Source organism: Heterodontus francisci, chromosome 11, assembly GCF_036365525.1.
Source record: "Heterodontus francisci isolate sHetFra1 chromosome 11, sHetFra1.hap1, whole genome shotgun sequence".
NCBI lineage: Eukaryota > Metazoa > Chordata > Chondrichthyes > Heterodontiformes > Heterodontidae > Heterodontus > Heterodontus francisci.
Window position 1 is genome coordinate 77853564 of NC_090381.1, and position 18532 is coordinate 77872095.

At 42.7% G+C, this 18532-nt stretch overlaps 1 protein-coding gene across 2 annotated transcripts in view; it reads right to left on the reverse strand.

The window, feature by feature from the left end:
- Nucleotides 1-18532, reverse strand: part of dis3l2 (DIS3 like 3'-5' exoribonuclease 2) — a 410232-nt gene that overhangs the window by 336318 nt on the left and 55382 nt on the right. For both annotated transcript variants that reach the window (XR_010975985.1, XM_068042291.1), the window contains exon 4: nt 16650-16703. Coding sequence is in view for 1 of the 2 variants with exons in the window: in XM_068042291.1 (XP_067898392.1) it covers nt 16650-16703 (54 nt within the window). In the remaining variant the exon portion in view is untranslated. The remainder of the gene's footprint in view (nt 1-16649; nt 16704-18532) is intronic.

Genomic DNA, 18532 nt, shown 5'->3' on the forward strand with positions numbered 1-18532 from the left:
AAAATGTAAAATGGCACACAAGGAGAATAGTGAGAAAGTCTAACTACGGTCATATACGCAACTAAGTTTTATAAATCCTTCAGTAAATTCTGCTCAACAACTTTTCCAAGTACTACAATTTATACAACACTTGCATGTAATGCAAAATTCACAATTTATCTCAGCTATTCAGCACAAGCATGCACTTACCTTCCGGGAGAGGAGAGAACCTGCGAAGAAAACACGTAGCGAGGAACAGATAAATAGAGCCCGAGGATCGCAGCCTAGAGCATTTACCTTCCGGGAGAGCAGTGGAGAGGAGTGGACCCGTGGGAAGAACACGGAGCGAGGAGCGGATAAAAACAGCCCGAGAATCGGGGCCTACAGCACTTACCTTCCGGGACAGCAGCAGAGAGGAGTCAAGGCGTGCCGGAGTTTGAAAACAAAGTGAGCAGTGACATCACAAGAAAGCTGCAACGTGATTGGCTGGTGAGTAACTGCTGTGAGGGAGTATCAGTAAATAGCTGGGTAAGTACACTACTGCTATGGTGCGTGTGTAAAAAACTTAATAAGGAACAAGTGAGTAGCTTTTTCTTTTGAGTAAGGTGTTTTTTAACTAGTGAACTGTATTGATTTTTAGTAGGATTTATCAGTACTAGTAAGGTTTTATTAATAATTCTAAGCTATTATAGTATTGGTAAGGTTTTTTTTAGCAGTAGCAAAGGGTCAACTAATAAATAAAGGAAAGGCAGGGTTGCTTCAACTTTGAGAGTGCACCTCCTGTGCTATGTGGGAACTCCAGGATGCTTCCCGCATCCTGGAGAACCATTTGTGCAGGAAGTGTCATCAATTGAAGCAGCTTGAGCTCCAATTTTGGAACTTGTGCGGCAGCTGGTGACACTGCGGTGAGGATGAGCACTACGTGGATAGCACATTCATAGATGGTGGTCACTCCACAGCTTAAGTGTATGCAGGCAGAGAGGGAATAAGTGACCACCAGACAGTCAAAATGAATCAGGCAGGTAGTGCAGGAGACCCCTGAGTGCATCTCACTCTCCAACAGGTATTCAGTTCTGAAGACTGAGGAAAGTGATGCTTCACATGAGGAGTGCAGCCAGAGCCAAGTCCATGGCAACACAGGTGGCTCAGCTGCACATGGAGGTACAGGGAAGATTGGAAGAGCCATAGTGATAGGTGATTCAATAGTCAGGGGAACAGATAGGCATTTCTGTGCCGCAGACGTGAATCCAGGATGGTGTGTTGCCTCCATGGTGCCAGGGTCAAGGATCTCAATGAGCAGCTGCAGAGCATCCTGAAGAGGGAGGGTGAACAGCCAACAGTCGTGGTCCACATCTGAACCAACGACATAGGTCAAAAGAGGGATGTGGTCTTGCAGTCAGAATTTAGGGAGTAGGGAATTAGCAAGCAGGACCTCAAAAGTAGTAATCTCCGGATTACTCCCAGTTCCACACACAAGTGAGTATAGAAGTAGAAGAATAAGACAAATGAATGCGTGGCTGGAAAGATAGTGCAGGAGGGAGGGCTTCAGATTCCTGGGACATTGGGACCGGCTCTGGGGGAGATGGGACCTGTACAGGCTAGACGGGTCACACCTGAACAGAGACAGGACTGACGTCCTTGCGGGACGTCTTGCTAGTGCTGTTAAGGAGGGTTTAAAATACTTTGGCAGGGGGATGGGGACCTGAAGGTAGATTCAGCTGCAAAAGAACCAGAAATTAAAATGGAAGGTGGAAAATTAATGGATGAGTCTGGAAGAGAGGAAATGAGGGTTAGAAAATAAAGAAAAAAAGTTTGGCAGTGCTCAAGGGTATCTATTTCAATGCAAGTATAGCAAATAAAACAGATGAGCCGAGGGCACAGATAGACATGTGGCAGTATGATATCATAGCTATTACAGAAACATGGCTTAAGGAGGGACAGGAATGGCAGCTCAACATTCCTGGTTACAGGGTTTTCAGATGCGATAGGGAGGGGGATAAGAAAGGAGGGAGAGTGGCAATTTTGGTCAAGGAAACTATTACAGCTGTGAGGCGGGATGATATGTTGGAAGGTTCATCAAATGAGGCCATATGGATTGAGCTAAGGAACAAAAAAGGAGCAATCACACTGCTGGGAGGGTACAAGAGACCCCCAGTCAGAATGAGATAGAAGATATGTAGGCAAGTCTCTGAGCAAGAACAACAGGGCTGTAATAGTAGGGGATTTTAATTACCCCAATATTAACCAGGAAAGTTTTAGTGTGAAAGGAATTGAGGGAGCAGAATTCTTGAGGCGCATTCAGGAGATCTTTTTTGCCCAGTATGTAGCAAGTCCAACAAGAGAGGGCGCAGTTTTAGACTTAATTTTAGGAAATGAAGATGGGCAGGTGGAAGAAGTGGCAGTAGGAAAGCATTTTGGTGATAGTGATCATAATTCAGTCAGTTTTAACATAATTATGGAGAAGGACAGAGATAAAATTGGAGTTGGAGTTCTTAATTGGGGCAAGGCCAATTTTACTACACTGAGGAGTGATTTAGCGAAAGCGGACTGGAAACAGCTACTTGAAGGTAAATCAGTGTCAGAACAGTGGAAGGCATTCAAAGGGGAGATTCAAGGGGCTTACAGTAAACACGTTCCCACAAAGTAAAAGGGTGAGGTGGCCAAATCTAGAGCCCCATGAATGTCAAGGAGCCTACCGGGTAAGATAAGGCAGAATAGGAAAGCTTATGTCCGACACGGAGAACTCAAGACTACAGAAAGCTGAGAGGAGTATAGAAAGTGGAGGGGTGAAATCAAAAAGGAAATTAGGAAAACAAAGAGAGGGCGTGAAAGAATATTGGCAAGCAAAATCAAGGTGAACCCAAAGATGTTTTATCAATGCATTAAGAGTAAGAGGATAACTAAGAGAATAGGGCCCATAAAAGACCAAAAGGTAACCTATGCATAAGAGCGGAAGATATTGGTATGGTTCTTAATGAACACTTTGCATCTATCTTCACAAAAGAGGAGGATGATGCAAATATTATAGTTAAGGAGGAAGGGTGTGAAGTATCGGATGTGATAAACTTAGGGAGAGAGGAAGTATTAATGGGATTAGCATCCTTGAAAGTTGATAAATCACCTGGGCTGGATGAAATGTATCCTAGGCTGTTAAAAGAAGCAAGAGGGGAAATAGCAGAGGGTCTGACCATCATTTTCCAGTCGTCATTGGATACAGGCGTGGTGCCGGAGGACTGGAGAATTGCTAACGTTGGACCTCTGTTTAAAAAGGGAGCGAAGGACAGACCGAATAATTACAAGCCAGTCAGTCTCACCTCAGTAGTGAGCAAATTATTGGAATCTATTCTGAGAGACAGGATAAACGGTCACCTAGGAAGATTAATCAAGAATGGTCAACATGGATTTGTTAAGGGAAGATCTTGTTTGACCAACCTGATCGAATTTTTTGAAGAAGTAACAAGGAAGATAGATGAGGGTAGTGCAGTTGATGTGGTCTACATGAATTTTAGTAAGGCTTTTGATAAGGTCCCATATGACAGACTGGTTAAAAAAATAAAATCCCGTTGGGATCCAGGGAAACGCAGCAAGGTGGATACACAATTGGCTCAGAGGCAGGAAATAAAGGGTAACTGTTGACGGCTGTTTTAGAGACTGGAACGCTGTTTCCAGTGGCGTTCCGCAGGGCTCAGTACTGGGTCCCCTGCTTTTTGTGGTATATATTAACGATTTGGATGTAAATGTAGGGGGCACGATCAAGACATCTGCGGATGACACAAAGATTGACCGTGTGGTAGATAGCAAGGAGGATAGCTGTAGGCTGCAGCAAGATACTGATGGTCTGGTCAGATGGGCAGAAAAGTGGCAAATGGAATTCAACTTGGAGAAGTGTGAGGTGATGCATTTGGGGAGGTGAAACAAGGCAAAGGAATACACGATTAACGGAAAAATACTGAGAAGTGTAGGGGAAGTAAGGGACCTTGGAGTGAATGTCCACAGATCCCTGAAGGCAGGAGGACAGGTCGAAAAGGTGAAGGAGGCATATGGCATCCTTTCCTTTATTAGCTGAGGTATACAATACAAGAGCAGGGAGGTTATGCTGGAACTGTATAACTAACTCATTGGTTAGGCCACAACTTGTGTACTGTGTGCAGTTCTGGTCACCTCAGTACAGAAAGGATGTAATTGAACTAGACAGGAGATTTACGAGGATGTTGCCAGGACTGGAAAAATGCAGCTATGAGGAAAGATTGGATAGGCTGAGGTTGTTCTCCTTGGAACAGAGAAGGCTGAGGGGAGATCTGATTGAAATGTACAACATTTTGAGGGGCCTGGATAGAGTGGAGGTGAAGGGGCTATTCACCTTAGCAGAGAGGTCAGTGACAAGGGGGCATAGATTTAAAGTGGTTGGTAGAAAAATTAGAGGGGAGATGAGGAAAACATTTTTCTCCAAGGAGAGTGGTGGTGGTCTGGAACTTACTGCTTGAAAGGGTGGTTGAGGCAGAGACCCTCAACTTATTCAAAAGGAGTCTGGATATGCACCTCAAGTGCCGTAAGCAGCAGGGTTACGTACCAAATGCTGGAAGGTGGGATTAGAATAGGTAGATCGTTTTTCGGCCGGCACAGACACAATGGGCCAAGTGGCCTCCTTCTGTGCATTAAACTTTCTATGATTCTAAACTTTCTAAATATCCTTTGCAATTCTGGGGTTAAATTTCCATTTTATCCAGAAGAATGTGTCTGTAGTCTTGAAAACATCTTGAGCAAGGATTCAAGTCATTAAGTAAGGTACAGCTTCAAAAAAAGGGATATTTTAACAATAAATCATGGAATTATTTAAAAGTTTAGATCCCAACTTAAATAAATTTACAAAGCAAGATTGATGTTTCAACAATGCAAGCAATCAGTAATGCACACATTCCCCATTTTAATTTCCTTCCAAGCTCCCAATTTTCAACTATAAATTGTCGTGCCATTTTCTGAAAGATTAAGTAGCTTACTCTCTGTTTTTTGCCTCTGCTGGTGTAAGAGTTAATGGTACAAAAATCAGGATAAGGATTAAGTGGCCCACAAAGCACTCAAAAAAAAATTGTAGAGTTGAAAGCATGAGCAACTATGGAAGGATATGATAATCACTATACTGCAAACGTAACTTAGATTTGGCTAGAAATGGGAATTTAATAAAACCATTACTCTCTCACCCTGGCCATTCCCCTGGTATGGCCCTGATCTCTGTTTCCTTAAGTTCAAGGGACAGACACTTGAAAGAATATGGTAGACAACTGGTTGAGCCAGTCACCACCAGATCTAGCTACACCACATAAAGCACCATCCCAGAATGCAAAGGTAACCCCCAGCTTCTTTTCTTCACTGCAAACCATCTTCTTAAACCCCTCTCCTGCCTTCTCTTCACCAAAAAAGAGCTATCCAGTCTAATCCCACCTTCCAGCTCTTGGTCCACAGTCCTGTAGGTTACAGCACCTCAAGTGCATATCCACACAGTAAACAGTATTCTAGCTGTGGTATAACTAGTGTTTTATACGATATTAGCATGACCTCCCTGCTCTTATATTCTAGGCATCGACCAATAAAGCAAAGTATCCCATATGCCTTCTTAACCATCTTATCTACTTATCCTGGTACCTTCAGGGACCTGTGGGCCTGCAGCCCCAAGGTCCCACCATTCCTCTACACTGCTCAATATCCAACTATTTATTCTGTATTCCTTTGCCTTGGTTGCCCCCCCTAAATACATTACCTCACACTTCTATGGATTGAATTCCATTTGCCAATAAACTGCCCACCTGACCAGTCCATTAGTATTTTCAGGCAATCTACAGTTTTGTTCCTCACTAACATCCATATCGCCAATTTTCATAGCATCTGCAAACTTCGTAATCATAACCTCAACATTTAAGTCTAACTCATTGATATAAACCAAGAACAGCAAGGGACCCAATACTGAGCCCTACAGAACCTCACTGGAAACAGTCTTCAAGTCACAAAAGCACCCATTGACAATAACACTTCGCTTCCTGCCACAGAGCCAATTTTGCTACTTTCCTTTGGATCCCATGAACTTTTAATTTTCTGACCAGTCTGCCACATGGGACCTTGTCAAAAATCTTACTAAAATCCATGTAGACTACATCAAATCACTAGCCTTAACAATCTTCCGTGTTACCTCCTCAAAAAATTCAATCAAGTTAATCAGACACGACCTTCCCTTAACAAAGCCATGCTGACTATCTTTGATTAATTCGTGTCTTTATAAATGAAGATTTATCTTGTCCCTCAGAATTTTTTTCTAATAATTTCCCCACCACTGACGTTAGGTTAACTGGCCTGTAATTACTGGGCAATCCCTTCCTCCCTTTTTAAACAATGGTACAATGTTAGCAGCCCTGCAACATTACGCCTGTAGCCAGAATGTATTGGAAAATGATGGTTCAAGCTTCTGCTATTTCTTCCCTTGCTTCACTTAACAGCTTGGGTGAGATACATTTCATTCAAGCCTGATGATCTATCTACTTACAAGGATTTTTTTTTCTTACATTGGAGGTCAACATCACTGGCAGGCCAGCTTTTGTTGCCCATCCTAATTGCCTTTGAACTGAGTGGCCATTTCAGAGGGCAGTTAAGAATCAATCACATTGCTGTGGGCCTGGAGTCACACGTAGGCCAGACCAGGTAAGTACGGCAGATTTCTTCTCTAAAGGACATTAATGAATCATATGGATTTTTACAATTATCGATGTTAGTTTCATGGCACCATTACCGAGACTAGCTTTCACTTCCAGATTTTTTTAAATATTAGAACATAGAACAGTACAGTACAGGCCCTTCAGCCCACGATGTTGTGCCGACCCTTTAACCTACTCTAAGATCAAACTAACTACCTACCCTTCATTCTACTATCATCCATGTACCTATCCAAGAGTGGCTTAAATGCCCCTAATGTATCTGCTTCTACTACCACCGCTGGCACTGCATTCCACGCACCCACCACTCTCTGTGTAAAGAACCTACCTCTGACATCTCCCCTAAACCTTCCTCCAATCACCTTAAAATTATGCCCCCTGGTGATGGCCCTTTCCACCCTGGGAAAAAGTCTCTGGCTATCCACTCTATCTATGCCTCTCATCATCTTGCACACCTCTATCAAGTCACCTCTCATCCTTCTTCGCTCCAATGAGAAAAGCCCTAGCTCCCTCAACCTTTCTTCATAAGACATGCCCTCCAGTCCAAGCAGCATCCTGGTAAATCTCCTCTGCACGCTCTCTAAAGCTTCCACATCCTTCCTATAATGAGGCGACCAGAACTGAACACAATATTCCAAGTGTGGCCTAACCAGGGCTTTATAGAGCTGCAGCATAACCTCGCGGCTCTTATACTCAATCCCCCTGTTAATGAAAGCCAACACCCCATACGCCTTCTTAACAACCCTATCAACTTGGGTGGCAACTTTGAGGGATCTATGGACGTGGACCCCAAGATCCCTCTGTTCCTCCACACTGCCAAGAATCCTGTCTTTAAGCCTGTATTCTGCATTCAAATTCGACCTTCCAAAATGAATCACTTCACCCTTTTCCAGGTTGAACTCCATCTGCCACTTCTCAGCCCAACTCTGCATCCTGTCAAAGTCCCGTTGCAACCTACAACAGCCCTCCACACTATCCACAACTCCAGCAACCTTTGTGTCATCGGCAAACTTACTAACCCAGCCTTCCACTTCCTCGTCCAAGTCATTTATAAAAATCACAAAGAGCAGAGGTCCCAGAACAGATCCCTGCAGAACACCACTGGTCACCGAGCTCCAGGCTGAATACTTTCCATCTACTACCACCCTTGGTCTTCTATGGGCCAGCTAATTCCGTATCCAGACAGCCAAATTTCTCTGTATCCCATGCCTCCTTACTTTCTGAATGAGCCTACCATGGGGAACCTTATCAAACGCCTTGCTAAAATCCATATACACCACATCCACTGCTCTTCCTTCATCAATGTGTTTTGTCACATCCTCAAAGAATTCAATAAGGCTTGTGAGGCATGACCTGCCCCTCACAAAGCCATGCTGACCATCTATAATCAAACTATGCTTTTCCAAATAATCATAAATCCTGTCTCTCAGAATCCTCTCCAATAATTTGCCCACCACCGATGTAAGACGGACTGGTCTGTAATTCCCAGGGTTATCCCTATTCCCTTTCTTGAACAAGGGAATAACATTTGCCACCCTCCAATCATCTGGTACTACTCCAGTGGACAGCGAGGACGCAAAGATCATCGCCAAAGGCGCGGCAATCTCTTCCCTCGCTTCCCGTAATAACCTTGGGTATATCCCGTCTGGCCCCGGGGACTTATCTGTCCTCATGTCTTTCAACTGAATTTAAGTTCCACCAACTGCCATGGTGGGATTACTGAAAGACCTGAATATTTCTTTCCTCACTATGTTTCTCATCCAATACATCACACTCCTCAACTACAACGTCTGCTTCATCTCTCTCTTTTGTGAAAACAGATGCAAAATAGTAATTAAGAACCATGCCCACGTCTTCCACCTACACACACGTTGCCTATTTGATCTCTAATTGGCCCTACTCTTCCCTTAGTTATCCTCTTTTGCTTTATTTATAAAGCAGATTTAGTTTTTCTTTGATCTTACTTGTATCACGGAACTGTATTTATTTTCTCCTCAGATTAAAACAGTGTGCCTTTAAAACAGGGAAAGAAGTTTTGGATTTCTGAAGCACAGTGTGCCACAGCTGCATTTTGTTACCTAGGCGACAGCAGGAGACAGAGAGGTCACATGGTATAATGTTTTGATTTGACTGTGTAAAACTTGCAAAAACAGGTCTAAACCAGTTAGTTTTTGAGTGACTCTCCAGCGAGGCATGCTACTGAAGAAAAGAGCTGTCTATTCTCTCTCAGCAGAAATTCTATAAGGAGCTACAGCCTAAGGAGGAAAAAAGCGCTTTTTTTGAAGAGACCATTTGTATTGCTGAGGGTAGCAAAATTCCTTTTCTTTACTTCCAAGCCAGGAAGCATTTGCTTCAAGATTGAGTCTCTCTTGACTGATTCTACTTTCTGGAATTCACCGGTGGTCTTGATGCCTGCTTTAGCCGAAGTGTTTTGAATGCCTATCTACTGAACAGACTATTTCATCAAATCCGCGTGGAGACTTCACGAAGCATTTGATTATTTTCACATTAGAATACCTCACCCATTAGGAATGTAACCCACAAAGGCTTATTTATTTATTTTGAAGAAACGGCTAATTTTTAAAAGCATAATTTTTTAAAAAAGAAACCGGTTAACCAGATTTTTGAATGTATGTGTATGTGTATGTCAAGGAGTTAGGTCAAAATAAGAAGTTAGACACAGGTTTAGTCTTTAGACATAGGTTTATCTTAAGATTTAGTTTTCTAATAAACAGTTAAGTTGTTGTTGTCTAAAGATACCTGGTTTGGTCTGTTTTATTCTGGGGGTTACTAGAGGGTTTAATTTCACTGTTTTCCGGTGGGGTGGGAAAGCTTTAATAATATGCTGTGAAGTGTGGAGTGATGAGACTGAATTGACAGTGTATTGCTCCCACTTCAGTCATAACACTTTTTTTTTTATATAGAGAGATACAGCACTGAAACAGGCCCTTCAGCCCACTGAGTCTGTGCCGACCATCAACCACCCATTTATACTAATCCTACATTAATCCCATATTCCCTACCACATCCGCACAATTCTCCTACCACCTACCTACACTGGGGGCAATTTACAATGGCCAATTTACCTATCAATCTGCAAGTCTTTGGCTGTGGGAGGAAACTGGAGCACCCGGCAGAAACCCACGCGGTCACAGGGAGAACTTGCAAACTCCACACAGGCAGTACCCAGAACTGAACCCGGGTCACTGGAGCTGTGAGACTGTGGTGCTAACCACTGCGCCACTGTGCCGCCCCACACTTGCCAATATTTTTTCATGCCTTTGTTTTGCTTTCCTAATTTCCTTATTAATTTCGCTCCAGCATTTTTTTTATACTCCTCTAGGCTTTCTGCAGTAATGAGCTTTTGGCATCTGACAAAAGCTTTCTTTTTTTGCCTTATTCCTCTCTGTCTAGATTTGAGAGTCCCACCCTTTTTCTTTGTGGGAACATATTTGGACTAAATCCTCTTTAGCTCCTCCTTAAATGCTTCCCACTGTTCTGATAGTGATTTACCATCAAGTAGCTGTTTCCAGTCCATTTTTGCCACATCACAGCTTCATAAAATTGGTCTTTCCCCAACTTAAAAACTTTTACTCAGTCTATCTTGATCCTTTTCCATTACTACACTAAATCTAAGTGAATTATGATCACTACCACTAAAATGCTCTCCCACCGATATCACTTCCAACTGCCCAAATTTATTCCCTAAAATCTAGAACTGCCCCTTCTCTTTTTGGAAGGGAACATACTGGCTAAAAAAGTTCTCCTGAATGCATTTTAAGAATTCTGCACCCTCTGTACCTCCTACACTGAAGTTATCCCAGTTAATATTTAGGAAGTTGAAATCCCTTACTACTGCCCTTTTGTCCCTGCACTTTTAGCAAATTGCTTACATATTTGCTCTTCTATCTCCCACTGACTGTTTCGGGGTCTATAGTATACTCCTGGCAATGTGACTGCCTCTTTTTTGTTCCTCAGTTCAACGTATATGGCTTCATTTGATGCTCCTTCTGGCATATCAGTCCTCCTCACAGCTGTGATTGTTTCCTAAACAAATATTGTGATCTCCCCTCCTTTTTTATTCCCCCTTCTATCTCGTCTGAAAACCCTGTAACCAGGAATGTTGAGCTGTCATTTGTGCCCTTCTTTCAGCCATATCGCACTAATAGCTATGATGATATACTTCCAAGTATCTATCTGTGCCCTCAGCTCATCTGCCTTATTCAGTAGACTCCTTGCATCAAAGTACAGACTACGAATCACTGAACAACTCCTTTGTTGTCTATTTTCTAGCCTTTAATTCCTCAATCTTCCATGCTCGTTTACTAATTTTCTGCCTTCTGTTTCCAGCTTTGCTTCTCTCCCTTCTGAATCTACGCATAGGTTCCCATTCCCTTGCCAAGCTAGTTTAAACACCCCCCAACAGCACGAGCAAATCTCCCGCCAAGATATTGGCCCTGGCCCAGTGAAGTGCAACCCATTCAGCGGGTACAGGTCCTGCCTCCCCAAAAGCCACAGGAATATAAAACTCTCCCTCCAACACCATCTCTCCAGTCACACATTCAGCTGCACTATCCTCCTATTTCTGTACTCACTAGGGCATGGCACTGGGATTAATCCTGTGATTACTATCTTTGAGATCTTACTTTTTAATTCCTTCCCTAGCTCCCTGTAATCTGCCTGCAGGATCTCATCCTTATTTCTATGTCATTGGTAACAATATAAGCCACGACTTCTTGCTGTTCACCCTGCACCCGAGAAATGTTCTGTAGTCAATGACATCTTGACCCAGGCACCAGGGAGCCAACATACCATCCTGGAGTCACATTTTCCTCCCCTAACACTATTGCTTTCCTGACCCACCTCCTTCCTCCCTGCACAGCTGAGCCACCCACGCAACCATGGACTTGGCTCTGGCTGTATTCCCCAGAGGAACAACCATCCTTACCAAAGTAAATACCCTCAAGAGACCCCTGTACTACCTACCTGGTCCTGCTTGACGATCTGGCACTCAGTCCCTCGCTTCCTGAACACCCTTAAATTGCAGTGTGGCCACATCCAGAAACATAGGACTTAGGAGCAGGAGTAGGCCATTCAGCCCTTCGAGCCTGCTCCACCATTTACTATGATCATGGCTGATCTACAATGCGTGTGATGAAAATGGGAAATGCTTGTTAGATTGCATCCAGGACTTCAGTATGTTTCAGGTCCAACAAAAAGCACTGCCTCATTTAGTTCTAGGAAATGATGTGGGATAAATAATTGATGCAAGAATAAAAGAACAATTGTAAAATAGTAACCACAAAATAGCTAGATTCAGTGAAAGAATAAAAAAGTATAATGAAGAGTCAAAAAGAATTGTGGTAGACTGAACAATTATAAAGTTCAGCAGGTTAAAAAAGGATCTGACCCAAATTAATAGGACAAAAAAAATTAGCAAATAGGTTAGCAGATCAGCAGTGGGAAATCTTCAAATATGAAATAGATAGAATACTAAATATATTCTTAATGGCAATAAAGGGGTGCATCAGAGAATGGTGTTTTAAATGGATTAAAATTGCACAAACTTAAAAGGGAGGCATCAAATAAAATTATGAGTTACAATATTAAACATAATCATAAGAACTGTAAGGTATATGGGAGATGAAATCAGAGATTAGGAGGACAGTAGGGAAATGTGAAAAAGGTGAATAAATAACCTAAAAGGTAATAGTAATAAGAAAAAGCACAAGTTAGACAGGGTAGGACCACAAGGATAAAAGTGACTGTAATTGTGAAAGAAGTTAGGCACTACTTTTTACAAATGGTCTTTCCCCATTTCCTGAATGAACAACTGTTAGAGAGTCTTTCAAGCGTCAGTTGATTAGAATCCAGAACCAGCATGATCCTGTGAGGAAGAAGGATAGGTTTGGCAAGTTTCAGGAACCTTGGATAACGCGGGATATTGTGAGCCTCGTCAGAAAGAAAAAAGGAAGTATTCGTAAGGGCTGGAAGGCTAGGAACAGACGAATCCCTTGAGGAATATAAAGACAGTAGGAAGGAACGTAAGCAAGGAGTCAGGAGGGCTAAAAGGGGTTATGAGAAGTCATTGGCAAACAGGATTAAGGAAAATCCCAAGGCTTTTTATACGTATATAAAGAGCAAGAGGGTAACCAGGGAAGTGGTTAGCCCACTCAAGGACAGAGAAGGGAATCTATGTGTGGAGCCAGAGGAAATGGGCGAGGTACTAAATGAGTACTTTGCATCAGTATTCACCAAGGAGAAGGACTTGGTGGATGATGAGCCTAGGGAAGGGAGTGTAGATAGTCTCAGTCATCTCATTATCAAAAAGGAGGAGGTGTTGGGTGTCTTGCAAAGCATTAAGGTAGATAGGTCCCCAGGGCCTGATGGGATCTACCCCAGAATACTGAGGGAGGCAGGGAAGAAATTGCTGGGGCCTTGACAGAAATCTTTGCATCCTCATTGGTTACAGGTGAGGTCCCAGAGGACTGGAGAATAGCCAATGTTGTTCCTTTGTTTAAGAAGGGTAGCAAGAATAATCCAGGAAATTATAGGCCGGTGAGCCTTACGTCAGTGGTAGGGAAATTATTAGAGAGGATTCTTCGGGACAGGATTTACTCCCATTTGGAAACAAACGAACTTATTAGCAAGAGGCAACATGGTTTTGTGAAGGGGAGGTCGTGTCTCACTAATTTGATTGAGTTTTTTGAGGAAGTGACGAAGATGATTGATGAAGGAAGGGCAGTGGATGTTATCTATATGGACTTCAGTAAAGCCTTTGATAAGGTCCCTCATGGCAGACTGGTACAAAAGGTGAAGTCACACGGGATCAGAGGGGAGCTGGCAAGATGGATACAGAACTGGCTCGGTCATAGAAGACAGAGGGTAGCAGTGGAAGGGTGCTTTTCTGAATGGAGGGATGTGACTAGTGGTGTTCCGCAGGGATCAGTGCTGGGACCTTTGCTGTTTGTAGTATATATAAATGATTTGGAGGAAAATGTAGCTGGTCTGATTAGTAAGTTTGCGGACGACACAAAGGTTGGTGGAATTGCGGACAGTGATGAGGATTGTCAGAGGATACAGCAGGATATAGATCGGTTGGAGACTTGGGCGGAGAAATGGCAGATGGAGTTTAATCCGGACAAATGTGACATAATGCACTTTGGAAGGTCTAATGCAGGTGGGAATTACACAGTAAATGGCAGAACCCTTAGGAGTATTGACAGGCAGAGAGATCTGGACGTACACGTCCACAGGTCACTGAAAGTGGTAACGCAGGTGGATAAGGTAGCCATGAAGGCATACGGCATGCTTGCCTTAATCGGTCGGGGCATAGAGTATAAAAATTGGCAAGTCATCCTGCAGCTGTACAGAACTTTAGTTAGGCCACACCTTGAATATTGCGTGCAATTCTGGTCGCCACACTACCAGAAGGACGTGGAGGCTTTGGAGAGGGTACAGAAGAGGTTTATCAGGATGTTGCCTGGTCTGGAGGGCATTAGCTATGAGGAGAAGTTGGATAAACTTGGATTGTTCTCACTGGATCGGACGGAGGTGGAGGGGCGACATGATAGAGGTTTACAAAGTTATAAGCGGCATGGACAGAGTGGATAGTCAGAAGCTTTTTCCCAGGGTAGAAGAGTTAGTTACTAGGGGACATAGGTTTAAGGTGAAAGGGGCAAAGTTTAGAGGGGATGTGCGAGGCAAGTTCTTTACACAGAGGGTGGTGAGTGCCTGGAACTTGTTGCCGGGGGAGGTGGTGGAAGCAGGTACCATAGAGACGTTTAAGAGGCATCTTGACAAATACATGAATATAATGGGAACAGAGGGATACGGACCCCGGAAGTGCTGAAGGTTTTAGTTTAGGCAGGCATCAAGATCGGCGCAGGCTTGGAGGGCTGAATGGCCTGTTCCTGTGCTTTTCTTTGTTCGTTGATAACTGCAGAAAACAATTTGGTTCTAAAAATAATTCAGAAAAACTCAAGGTGCGTAAGTCATTAGGCCAAGATAGCATGCACGCCTACCTGTTGAAAGTCAAAAAATGGAGGCTCTGGCTATAATTTTTCAATTCTCAACATATGCAAATTGTGCCATGAAACAGAATATTGGCTATTCTAAGTATTTTGTTCAGGAAGACAGCGAAAGATGAACAAGACAACTAAAGAGTAATTAACCCAAAATCAGTCATGGGCCAATTCTTTAGCCCAGACTTTAGCATACCTTGCCTGGCATTGATGTCAATGAAGCAAGAATAAATTGGACGGAGTATAAATGGGTTCTGACTCAAACCCGCCCCTTAAAATCGGGGCTTTAGACTTCATAATTAAGATAAAATTAGTGCGCATTCAGAAACATAAGAGGTAATCTTTACATAACAGGCTGATAGAGCATGAAATTGTTTGCCACAGGGAATGGTTGAAAAACCACTGCATCTGTTAAGGGAAAATTGAATAAATATTTGAAGCATAGGAAAACACAGGGCTGTTGGGAGAGTATGTGGCAGTGGATTATTTATGATTACTCTAAATGATTTGTACAGACTCAATGGGCCAAATGACTTCTATCTGCGATGTAAATTTCTTTGGTTCTTTATATTTGGGCAGGACTTGGCACTGGTGATTGGACTGAATTGCTTAAACAGGACATTGCCACAACCAGTGAGTGTGTGGCATGGCCTGTTTTTGCCCAAGATTCTTTAAAAGGACTGGAGTCATATTGCTTCCTGGTAACCGCTCCTTTGTTGTCAAGTTATTCTCTGCCGTTTTATCATCCATGTTTTCAGGTATGGCTCTTGGGTATAGTCACTCTATTTTTTTTCCAGGTCATGATGAAGAATAATTCCTTAAAACAATGAGTTCTAAAAGTTAGCAATATCAACAGCCACCTTTACTTTTTTCCCTTTTCTTTTAATTTAAATTAAAAATTAAGTCTTCTGTGGCAAGATCCAAGAAGAGGTCAGCAGTTGGTGATCCAATTCCAGTCAATTAATTCTGCAGTTCTGACTCCGCAGGCCAGATGATAATGATTTGATCAAAAACTAAAATGTATAGAATGATGATCAAGAAAAAAAACGGACACCAGAGGAGACAAAGCTGATATTAGTAAAAGCAGATTCTATGAAACACACTGACAAGAATGATTCCCAAGCAAAATGTGCTCAGTCATCTAAACATTTCAGGATTTCAGTACAGCATTACACATTTTCAGGATAGCATCTTCAAAGAAAGCTAGTAATGTGAGTCGCATTGCTTAACATGGATTGTGCCCTGCACTGTCTTACATGTCAATTATTGGTCAGAACACTGCAGTAGAGGCTAAGCTATTTCTGAAAACAAGATATCATATCGGTGTCACAAATGTTGACAGTATATGGCAGTAATAAACTGTAATGATTTATAATTAATGTATGCAGATGAAATTGGCATCCACGTTTATTCTCCACATTAGAGCATTGAAAACAAGCGATGTGCCTATTGGAGCTAAGCTAGTAATCAGTGCTGCCACCATAAGTGTATATACAATGCGTACCTGAAGCCATATCTAAACTAACGAATGGCCCAATGGTCATGAGACAAGTGATAGACTCAACATACAAGATCCATGCAAAAAAATTTAAAATTATAAAGATTTACTGGTTTCAGATAACGTGCGGAAGTATTCCCAGCGATTGCAGCAAAAAATGTCAGTTAAGCCACAGGGTTTGGATAGATGTCAATCCATGATACATTTTGCACAATTTCTGTTGCTGCTCAGTTTTACTGGACAAAATAGCACATAGTGAAATCACAAAACAGCATCTTTCATGGAATACTGCAAAATCAAAATTTACTTCAACTTCTAGTGTAAAAATACCACAAGGAGAAAGTATTAAACACACAATTTCTGAAACAATAAACCAATAAAATGCAGTGGTCTACAAGGATTCTTTGCCAAAATAAGCTTCACCATACCCTGAAGATAATTTTTACTTACAGGAGAAGGAATAAAGGCTTCCTGGTAATTTTTCGGATTTATTCTCAGTGGACCCTGTAAATGCCAATGGAAAAAGTGAAGACCTTAATTTTCCAAACCATAGCGTTTTGAGTCATATGTAAAAGTTTACTGCCTCATGTAATTTTTTCATTAACGTCAAACTGTAAACTGGCATGGACCACAATTATAATTGTCAAAAATCCATAAAAGCATATAAAAAAACTTGAAAATGTAAGTAGAAATTTGCCATGTGACAGTGAAACATCATTTAATTCAGCTAATACTTAATTGTTCCCAAAATAACAATCCTTTCACTGGAGTGCTTCAATGTTACAACAGCGACTACACCTCAAAAATACTTAATTGGTTGTAAAGCACTTAGGGACTTCCCAAGATTGTGAAAAGCACAATAAAAATGCAATTCTGTCTTTCTTTTACAATACTGCAGCTTGCAAGATAATATATATCATTAATTATTCTCTAAGATCATACCACAATAAAAAAACAACATTCACCACAGAACCAGAGACAGCTCTCTAAAGCATCGGTGCATTACAGTATTAAGATATATATATACATATACGTGCAAGAACGAGTTGGTGATGCAGAGGTTGTGATAGGCACACAACTCAAGCAGTCTCTGTCCATTCTCATTCATCCTTCCAATGCCATAGCACCCAAGACAGGAGGGCCATGCTTGAGCTGTGTACCTATCACAACCTCTGCATCATCAACTCGTTCTTTCATACTAAACCCTGTCACTAGGTTTCTTGGAGACACCCAAAATCATGTCGTTGGCACCAGCTGGACCTCATCATCACAAGGCGAGCCTCTTTAAACAGCGTTCAAATCACACGCAGCTTCCACAGTGCGGACTGTGACACCGACCACTCCCTGGTGTGCAGCAAGGTTAGACTCAAACCAAAGAAGCTGCATCACTCCAAGCAAAAGGGCTGCCCGCGCATCAACACTAGCAGAATTTCTTATCCACAGCTGTTACATAAGTTTCTAAATTCACTTGAAAAAGCCCTTCAAAACACTCCTACAGGGGATGCAGAGACCAAGTGGGCCCACATCAGACGCGCCATCTATGACTCAACAACGACCACCTATGGCAAACGTGTGAAGCAGAATGCAGATTGGTTTCAATCTCACTTTGAAGAGCTGGAACCTGTCATAGCCACTAAGCGCACTGCACTGTTGAACTACAAGAAAGCCCCCAGCGAGTTAACATCCACAGCACTTAAAGCAGCCAGAAGCGCTGCACAAAGAACAGCCAGGCGCTGTGCAAATGACTACTGGCAACACCAATGCAGTCATATTCAGCTGGCCTCTGACACTGGAAACATCAGAGGAATGTATGACGACATCAAGAGAGCTTTTGGGCTAACCATCAGGAAGATGGCCCCGCCCCCCCCACCCAAAGTCTAAATCAGGGGACACAATCACTGACCAACACAAGCAAATGGACCACTGGGTGGAGCACTACCTAGAACTGTACTCCAGGGAAAATGTTGTCACTGAGACCGCCCTCAATGCAGCCCAGTCTCTGCCTGTCATAGACGAGCTGGATGTACAGCCAACAAAATCGGAACTCAGTGATGCCAATGATTCTCTAGCCAGCGGAAAAGCCCCTGGGAAGGACGGCATTACCCCTGAAATAATCAAGAGTGCCAAGCCTGCTCTACTTTCAGCACTGTACGAACTGCTTTGCCTGTGCTGGGATGACGGAGCAGTACCATAGGACATGCGCGATGCCAATATCATCACCCTCTATAAGAACAAGGGTGAACGCGGTGACTGCAACAACTACCGTGGAATCTCCCTGCTCAGCATAGTGGAGAAAGTCTTGGCTCGAGTCGCTTTAAACAGGCTCCAGGAGC